The sequence below is a fragment of the Armigeres subalbatus genome, chromosome 1, assembly GCF_024139115.2.
Source record: "Armigeres subalbatus isolate Guangzhou_Male chromosome 1, GZ_Asu_2, whole genome shotgun sequence".
NCBI classification, from domain to species: Eukaryota; Metazoa; Arthropoda; class Insecta; order Diptera; family Culicidae; genus Armigeres; species Armigeres subalbatus.
Window position 1 is genome coordinate 205,402,657 of NC_085139.1, and position 10,431 is coordinate 205,413,087.

Below are 10,431 nucleotides of genomic sequence, written 5' to 3' on the forward strand. Positions count from 1 at the left end.
CGCAGAACAGCTCTTCCGCTCGAAGAATGCGAAAAAGTCTGCAATACTGCTGTGATCAGCTTTGCGGTAGACGTAATAGAAGGAAACAGCAAAAAATATGATATCAAACTGTGGTCAATTGAAACTGTTAACGGAGGCTGATGTGCAGCCAGCTTTAAATCAGTAGGGTCAAAGTCCAAATAGCAGTTCAGTTGTTTTCATTACGGAGTAATTATTATATATATATATATATTAGGAAAAGGAAGCCGTTGGATGCTCTTATGAAATACCTAGCAAGTAAAATCACCAAGTACGACAATCAGATCGATAGCAAGGATCGGTGAAACTGAATTCAACTTAAATAATAATTAATTCATATCGCGGGTTCGATCGGAAGGGATATATATTGTACAAAGAAACAGCTTCTGATCTCTAAGATCGATTGACGTTTAAACCTGATAGGCTGCAGACAGTGACCAATAGAACACCTATTCTGATAGTATAATAACAGTTTGTCTCGTCGTTCGATGTTGAAAGTTGAAAATCCTTTAGGAAGAGAAGACCTTGTTGCTGTATTGTACTCAGGGAATCAATATTCGAGCGACGTCTAACAATATACTCTTTGTCATCAACAGAGTTTGTTGCTGACAAACGCACTTCGCAACAAGCCTTTATCAGAACCCGAACACAATATGACAAGAATCATTTCCTTTGCATGCTCTGATATTTCCGAGAATACGAAGCTATTTCCGTAATCAGAGTTAGATTCTCGAATATTTCCATAAAAGCAGAAACTACAATGGCATAAAACCGAAATTTGCTGTAAAGATAATGCAAAATAACGGGATGAAAAGTTAGCAACAAAATTGTCTTCTTTTTTGTTTTTGTTTGTTGTTGGTTCTCTTTTGTCGCTTGTTTCGCAAGCGCATCCAAGAAAAAATTGATTCCCTGATTGTACTCACCTGCGGATCATGTTTAATGACAGAACCACGTCCCGGGTACTCAAAACGACAAAGCGATTATGTACGATGTTTTGGGGGGATGTCCGCACCAACGCTTATGTACAGTATTAGAATCTCTGTTGATTGTTGACAAAGAAGGCTCAACCTATGAGCGTGCAACAAAACGATCCCGAGCGGTGGATGATTGGAACGGAGATGCAATAGAACTGCTATTTAGATCAACGTTGACTGGGTTTAAGGATGGGAACAGCTTGATAAGAAAGGGTACTTGCCTGGAGATGTTTACGGGAGATCTCTCTGCGTACCTAAGACACAGGAAGGCCTGCTGGACGATAGTAAAGTAGAACTCGACTGTATTGGGAAGCTTAGGAACTTCCATAGAAGTTAAGGCATGCGCGCGTCCCGGTGGGCGAGGCAAAAGTGATATATGCGTTGGTTGCAAACTGGACTCTTCAATGCTAAAGAGCTTTGAGCTTTGAGAGAGACTGCATACCGCTGACATGACAGATGCAACTACGTTCGAGGTAACACGGTTGATATGAGCTGGGTACTCGTCTGCGTATGGAATTCTGATGGCCTCTTCATCGATCCCAAACCAAGGCCTGCCTCCTTCATGAATATTACGGTAAGCAATGCCTACTAGACATGTTCAATGATGGCATCCACATGTGTTTGATCCGCCAACTGGTGTAACGTGAGCTGTATCAATCTGCCCACATTTTCCACGTTCACTATTTTTCGGTAATTATCCGGTGGAATTAGACTGCATGCTTATGGACACTTGTACTAGGTATAAAACTTGTGACTCGTCTCGAAGATCTAGATCTCAAATCTCGTCTACAAAGCGTTAAATATGGTTAAATGCATTGCCATCGGTCCAGGCGGCCCACATGAATGTGACGTCTGGTTCAGGGAGCAAATTGAGCGGCTGATTGATAAATCAAAAACCCAGGAGTAAGGGTTTTGCAGAAATCTATCGATGAAGAAAGCTGACAGACATATTTATTTGCTCAGACTAAGGCTGTAGTGGCCTTTTCAGTACATAAAAATCGCTGTCTACAGAGGGTCCGTAAATCTTCTTCCACCTGATCGATTCACTTAGCTCGCTGCGCATCACGCCTCCTTGTATCCGTCGGATCGTTGCCCAGAACCATTTTCACCGGGTTGTTGTCTGACATACTGAGTCAGCATCTACACCCTATCATAAACAGTACGCTGTACTTTCCTTTCAAAAACTCCGAGAGCATCGTCCAGGTCTCATGTTGGTGGGAAACTTCCTGTCTAATGAGCGTTTTGTAGATAGTCTGTTCGCTACGGCAGTGAACTTTATTCGATCGGAGGTCTTGCAAGTATGGGTTCTTTATAAAATTACGTAACATTAAATTTAGTGATTTTGGACCCCCACCCTACCCCTCGTAACACTTCTTGTATGGATGGTTTAATGTTTTTTGTATGAATCGTAACGCTCGGCTTGACGGGATCCCTCCCCCTTTAGCTTTACGTAATTTGTGAAAGGACCCTATGATTTTCTGCTACGGAGCGTCTCCAAATTTCTGTAAGAGAAAGGAAGCTGCCATAAAGGGCGTGTATTCAAACACGCCTGAATTCGGGTCAAGACGATTGAAAGTTCTCCATGCATAACATTCCCGAACTTTGTCTAAAAACTCTTCATTTAGGCCTCCCATATGGGGAGCGGTAAGAAATAAACGTCTGTTTAACCACTTCAGGTCTGACAGATACCAAATTACGAATACAATTAATTCAGGTCAACGCAAAAAAAAAATCGTTCCGTGGTCAGACCAGATCCAGGAATTCCGAAGTTCCTTGGAAGATTGATTGATGGTACTTTATCTCGAAGCATTTACGACTTAGACTTACGACCAGACTTACGACCAGACATCGAGTGTGGAGAAGATCTGTACATTAGCAGATACTTGTTGAGTTCGTTCATCCAATCCATGTTTGTAGCCTGATTGACGGATAACCTCTTCAATTCCGATCTGTTTTGTCACTCTACCTCACCAGCAGCTATGGATTCCGTTATCAGCAGTGATAGATTCCGGAAGTCCAAATCGCGCAAAAATCGTATTTAGTAGCTTGATCGTTTCGGTTGAATCTATTGTCCTCATCACCTCGACTTCAATGTATCGGCTGAAGTAATCCACAAGCGACGAACAAGTAGTGGCCTGTAGCTGTAGGTAGTGGACCCATGGAATCAATCGATACGTGTTGCAAAGGTTGTGATGGTAGTTCTCTTTGTTCCATAGGTTCTGGCACGGACGCAGATGTTCAGACCATACTCCATCAAGTATGCCTCTGACTAGAAGGTCATATCAAAATTATATCATCATATGTTATTATGTTATAGACAATTTTTATAACAAAATTTGTTAGGAATATGATGCAGGATGTTGTTAAAATATCTAAATTTCAATCAAAAATTACAGCACTTGAAACAAAAAATAATCAAATTTTGTAACAATTTTATCATAAAAATAACATATTTTGTTAGAAATTTATAACAGAATCAGATACAAAATATATTGTTTACTGTGCAGTTACAGGTCGTGATAGGTCTCCAGATTGTAATCAACATTCAGTAATATTAGTTTTTTTTCTGAACAAGAATATTTTTCAAGAACATGAAACTAAAAACAATACAAATTAGACATCTTTTTCAAATTATATCAGCGTTTGTGATATCTATGGCAGAAGCCTTTGCTACATCTATTTTAATTGCCTACTGTTAGGCAATTCGGTATAAAGCATTTTTTTAAATCTTATTATGTTAAAATCTTGTTACAACATTTGAAAGATAATGGCTACTAAGAACAAAATTGTATCAAAATAAGTTATAAAGATCACAATATGTTAAAATTGTGTTAAGTTTTAGTTATGCGCTTCTAGTCGGGACCTCACACTTGAACTTGAAACATAAGAATTAACTCCCATCTTAGGCTACGACTTATTTACTTCAATTTTTAAAGTTGCTGTTTACAATAAATAATAATGTTAGCTTAATATACTATGCTGTTTAACAACAAATCTTGTCGCCTCATTACATTTTTAGAATAAATGCAAACATTAGCTGTCAAAATGAACATCAGTCGTGTACATGATTTTCACGTAACAGTGACGAAGCTGTCACAGTAAAAGCTACATGATGTTCGTGTAACGTCTATATTATTTTCAATAATAGCTACCATCGTCAGATAAAACTGCAAAGATGTTCATTTTCTGCTATCTACGTGATTTTTCACGTAGCATGGACGTGTGGATTATTTTGAGTGCAACTTAGCCGATCCTTTTTTGCAACTGAGCAGGTTGGAAAGTCATTCGAACAATATACGGAACATTATGTGAATTGGGTGGCCACGAACGCTGCTTTAAGTTGCATTGCATAGCAGATAAGACCCTTCAAGCTGTGAGTGTAGTGTAGTCCTCCTTTGTATGCCAGTAACCGGAATCAACCACATTTCAATCCGTGCACAAGGTTTATATTTCATCCCGAAAATTGTTTCTGATTTGACTATGCGTCCAATTTGGGAATCTCGAGCTTGTTCAGTAGCCGCTAGGTTGCGAAGGCCGACGGAGGTCCTTCGTAGCATAGTTGGTTAAAGCACCAGTCTAGCGTAATGTAGGGTGATGGGTTCGAGTCCCATCGAAAGGAAAGTGGTTCCCTCCAATACATTTTCCAAATCAATATCTTCCACATAACGTACATATTCACATATGAGTTTTCACAACACTGTAAATGTTTCTAGAGATATCAAATCGAATGAGTGGCCAAACAAATAATAGTAAAACCGTTCGTTTCCTTTTCAATCTGAGCATATTGTTTCTCTACATTCGTCAAGCTATTTCTCGCATATTATCCTCGGGCCTTGATCGTTGACTTGGATCAAAACAGCCCCTAATCCAACGGGACTAGCGTCTGCTATTAGCTGAGTACGGTCGTCAGCATCGAAGTAGCCCAAAAAATGTCCCACAAAACATGTCCCACGAATTTCAGTTCCGTTACACCGTAGACACATTTATCGTTGTTCAGAAAAACATTCATTTCGTTTAACTTACTGTCATCCCTAGTAACATTTTGGGTTTTTGCTGGATTTATAACACTCTTGTAGAGCAAATGATCTTCAAGAGCGTCAACACCGCCAAGTTGGATGAAATAATTATTGAAATGATTTAGCCCACCTGATAAAGCGCATTCTTCACCTCCAGTCTCGAAAAAAAACTTATGCATCTTTAATGGTTAGTAAGGAACGGTTCTCACTTTTAACAGTCTCATATCGATATACATATGCGGACATCGTTACCTTTGGACACGACAACAACCGGATACACCTATTTGGACGGTTCTTTCACCTTCTCGATTACTCCAATAGTTTGTCAATCTTTTTGTCCACCAAATCTACTAATGCTACAGGGATACGACAGAATGGTTGAATCACCGGCGTGAAACCAGAAGTATTTGTTAATTAAAAATGTATATTTTTTGTCTTTAAGAAAGCAATACACGAACGGCTTGTTTTCATAAGAAATTGCAGAAATTTTTAAATATAGGGCCATTTTTTAATCCAAAGCTTTAAAATCCTTTTTTATTCAATTAAATCATTGGTAATAAACTTTTCTACCTGGTGTGTAATTTTATTTTGTGTATGTTGTGAATAAAAACAATATTAATTGCAGAATTTGAAGGTGACCCATCTTGCCCCGGCATTTTTTGATTGAGAAAAAAAATAGACTTCTACTTTAATGACTCAAAATGGAATATAGAAAATAGATTTTTTTTTATTCCATGCCCCTGGTTTACAGATTATGAGCTATTTTTATAGATCCACGTTGAAAAGCTAAATTAAAATGTTTCTATTTTGAAGCATTGATGGTTCTCCTTAGATGACCCATTTTGCCTCATCCTACCCTACAGCATGCGATATCTTATTGTGCTGTCGGAAAAAAACACATCATAATTGACAAATCCAAGTGATGAAAAGAAAAAGACATGCGATGGTGAGAAACAACAAAATCGTTCATGGCGAAGTATACTGCGGCGATTTTGAAATGTCCGTATAAAATTCTCGGGTACTTATTCAAAAGGACGTATGTGATTTTGTAAACAAAGATTCAAACGTCGATTTGTCCAATCTGAAAGCACTCCCACGCAAACCATCACCACAGACAGGAAGGTGAAGCCTTCGGCTACCTGTTAGTGGTGTCGGTTTGCGTGGGAGCGCCATCAGATTGGACAAATCGACGTTAGAATCTTTGTTTACAAAATCACATACGTCCTTTTGAATAAGTACCCGAGAATTAAAAACCAATTCTAATTAAAAACTAATCAATGTAAAGTGCGAGAAAAATGGAAATCTTTATTTATGTGCATTACACGAAAAAATATTTATTTTTTTGAATAATTTGTTCTAAATCAAGCTTTTCATTTTTCTCGCACTTTACATTCATTAGTTTTTATTTAGAATACCTTTACATTTTTTACGAGCATTTTAAAATCGCCGCCGTATACTTTGCCATGAACGATTTTGTTGCTTCTCACCATCGTTTGTCTTTTTCTTTTATCTCTTGGATTCGTCAATAGAGCACTCTGTGATAAGAAGTCAATATCTCTAAAAACTAACATGGGACAATTATGCGCAGAAGGGCAGAGTTGTTCATAAAACCATTTTTATTGAGTGAACCATCCTCCTCATCCAACCATTACTATTCTCGATTCAACCTTAACCCAGTACCTAATGTGTGAACATACTTTTTTTTACAGCGAATTCCATTACGGCCCGGACCGGAACGATGACAACACCATCGAGGTGATCATGATCAATGGCGATGTGAAGAAAGCTACCACCCCTCCAGAATCAACGTTTAAGAACCTTGGTCCATCGAACAAGCGGTACACTCTGCTCAAAGATGAGCTGTAAATGGATGGCGCAACCAACATCGACGCAGGCGGAATCAAAGGCAAAACCTCGGTTTCCATGATTTTTGGGTGGAAACAGCTATTAACACAGATATTTGTCTCTTTATCTAAGACAACACTTATTCGTTTCGAAGTACATTTATGAACTTCGCCCTTTCGTCCAGCCTTTGTTTAATTCTAATTTTGATAGTGAGAACAAAGTATATTCCCCTAATGCTATGCATCCTAAATGAATCGGTATTTTCTTTTCAACTTCCATTCTGATAGTTCTACGAATGTTGCAACACCTGTCTTTGGCATGATTCGTTACAACTATTAGACGCCCAACAGCACTATTATAAAGTGATAATTATTACCTAAGTAGAATCTGAAAACTAACTATCGCGACTAGGACAAACATTCTAAAGCTGCGACAGAGATTTGAGAATTCTTAAGCACAGCCTGGAGTGAATGCGAACAAGTATGTGACGGCAAATAGTGCGTGACTGACTGCTGCTTCATTAGCCGTAACAAGTCCTACGTTTTAAATCTTTCGGATACTTTCTCCGGTACCAGCCGATAATTGTACAAGTTTTTTCCGTGTTATCTCAACCGTGTTATGCGAAACTGTTGTGCAACATCAACAAATCGATCATAAGAAAAAGTGTTCTATAATGCAGCAGCATTCACAGAGGCGGGTCCAGCTAGCTACTAAATTCAAAGTTGATGGTGCAAACAGTGTGGATCGAGAATAGTGATACAAAGTTACACTTTTTATGGTACGAATTGCAGTAGGAAATACAAACAGTAAACTAATTTATGACCATCAGAAGCTGTCAGATTGAAGCTGGAAGGTTAAAATGTATAGCGATTACTTTTTTTTTTGTTAATTCGTACTACAAAAGTCTGTATAATAAAATCTAAAATATAAATGTCTCATTGTTGTTATATGTGAAAGAAATTCAATAATCTGCTAGTTACTTTTTACAGAATTAAGTGCGTTTAGACAAACACAATTGATGTTAAAAGTTTTGTATATTCTACGACTGTTCTATATAATCCTCAATTTTTAGGGTAAAACGTTACGCTGCAACTACAAACATATCCGCTTTCCAAGTCCCACCCCAAATGAAAGTGGAAAATTCGGGAGTACTTAGCATTTCGAGGGTACTTTCGTTGTAAACAATCACTTAGGTTTTGGTTTACCTTAGCAGCATGTACGCCCAAATCGTACTTCGAAAATCAAGAAACAACAATGTTTGATAACTCCAAAACTCAATTCGGAAACCGATCAGTTTCCAAAACGAAATTGCATTGCTCCAGTTCCTCAGTTTCGCAATTTCCAACAATTCGATGCACACGATTGGAAGCTTTTGATTGGCTTCGATTGCATTCTTGCGTTTCTAACACACATGGTTACGAACAAGGCCGATGGAAGGTAGAAGCGCAGAATGGAAATCCCATGTATTGTCTTTGTTAAAAGAAAAACTTGATTAATTCAATTAGTTGGACGGTTGTATATCATCTCGTCGGATAACCCAAGCTACAAATTTGGTAACCGGCTTGCAGATTCGGGCCAAACCCAAATTGATGGATTGTGTCTTGCTGTTCAAAATCTTACAATATGATAGGCGCAGGGATCTCCAGTTAGCCTTGCTAGCAAACGCGTAGGATTCCCAATCCGGAGATGCCGAATTCGATTTTCGGTTCGGTCTATGATGTTTTCGGGTTTTCTCGACTCCCTGGGCATAGTGTATTCATTTTACTTGCCATACAAGATACATATTCATGCAATGGTGGGCGTAGAAAGGCTTTCAATTAATAACTGAGGAAATGCTATTAGAATACTAAGTTGAAAAGCAGGCCAAGTTACAGTGGGAATGTAGAGCCATAGAAGAAGAAGTTAAAATTATCTGCCACGTGGTCTGCTAATGCGTTGCGCGCTTTTGGTTGAACCTGAGCGATATGCTTGAAATATTTCCCCGAATCACGCTTTAGTTAACGAGCAACAAAGCTTTTAAAATTAATTAATTCCTAAATAGAATTAATTCCTTTTTGTTAACGAAGACGAACGAACGAACATCATGCTGACGCTTCGGAAGCGATTCAATCGGTGCGACGCCGACGTATACACTGAACCAAAACATCCTCCTTACATCGATTGATTTAAAATTCCTCTCATTGAAATATTAATACTTGCTATTTGCGAATATACGAAGGTAATGCCTCTACTCAAAAGATATTTTAGTTACTAGATAAAGATTGTCGCTACTGTTCCCTTTGTTCTGCTGTCCGAAACATGTGTGGTACATACCTGTCAAATCGTATGGATTTTCCTTCTTTGACATTTAGCTCCCCTATCCTCGCCAGCAAAAGATGTTCCGGACAGCGACGACAGCGACAATCTTTATCTAGTAACTAAAATATCTTTTCTCTACTCACTCTTATGGCAAAATCTTATTGCTATCTGTCTGACTGTGCGTGAATCATGGCCGCTAATCACCCCTTCTTGTTCCTCCACAGTAAAATCCCATAAGGAACTATCAGACTGTGCGTGAAGAATTTATCTTCGTAGTCGCGAATAGGTGGACACGGTCGGTTAGATTAGCCGTTCCACCAGGTATTCGTTGATGTAGTCGCTAGAGTATTCGCTGTTGGTTTGAGCGAGGCAAAGTAAACGTCAAAAAACTTCCAAACAACAATCTGAGTGTCTCAGTACGTGAGCGATAGTTATGATATTTATTACCTGATCGTGAGATATCTTCTTTCTCTATGGCTCTACATTCCAACTGGTACTTGGCCTGCTTTTCAGCTTAGTATTCTATTAGCATTTCCTCAGTTATTAACCCGAAAACATCCTAGACCGGACCGAGAATCGAACTCGCCATCTCCGGATTGGCAATCCTACGCCTTTGCTTTTTGGCGGCTCACCAAAGACGCGAACTCTTTATCGCCATTCGTAATTGCTTTGGCGCAAAATTCAAAATAGAAGGCATCACCTGAAGAAAGGGTTCTTTATAGTTTCCATACTTAAGCTTTTCGCAAAGTGAACGGCTGACGTGCTGAAGTTTTTCGCGAGGTTCTTTAATTTGTACTAAGTAAATTTCTTTTAGTTTAATACTTTTTGATCGCAAGGTTTGCGTTACGGGTGTCAGTACATCTGACCATTTCCGCGAAGAATTTCAAATAGTGTTTAGGAAACGTACAAAAGCGCTTAGGTGTTTTTTGGTACGGGCTGGAGTTCGAAAGTTCGACTAGAAGTAGAGCCGGAAAGCATCGTAGAATTTTGGAACCCTTTCCGTCCGTAGGTTTCGGACAGTGTAGAGCTTGTGCATCCGTCAAGGCCCGCCTTCTTGGTAGCTAAACGGAAGGGATCGAAGTCGCTCGTTAGAACAGCGAAAGTGCTCGACGGTAGTCAACCAACCGTCGGCTTGATCCATATACGCCATTTTCCCCGTGGATCGATATCTTGCCAGAGCGCGGTCCCCGCACGTCGTAAACTATCGTGCGCAGGACCGGACTGGAACCAATAGTTGGGAGTTCCATTTTTAGCCTCACACGGTCATAGCGGAAAAGTAC

At 39.2% G+C, this 10,431-nt stretch overlaps 1 protein-coding gene across 1 annotated transcript in view; it reads left to right on the forward strand.

The window, feature by feature from the left end:
• The window catches only part of LOC134205697 (endoplasmic reticulum resident protein 44), a 33,920-nt gene extending 26,136 nt beyond the window's left edge, over positions 1–7,784 (forward strand). The window contains exon 7 of the mRNA XM_062681226.1: positions 6,718–7,784. Coding sequence (XP_062537210.1) covers positions 6,718–6,874 — 157 coding nt within the window. The 3' untranslated portion in view covers positions 6,875–7,784. The remainder of the gene's footprint in view (positions 1–6,717) is intronic.
• The last annotated feature ends 2,647 nt before the right edge of the window (positions 7,785–10,431 follow it).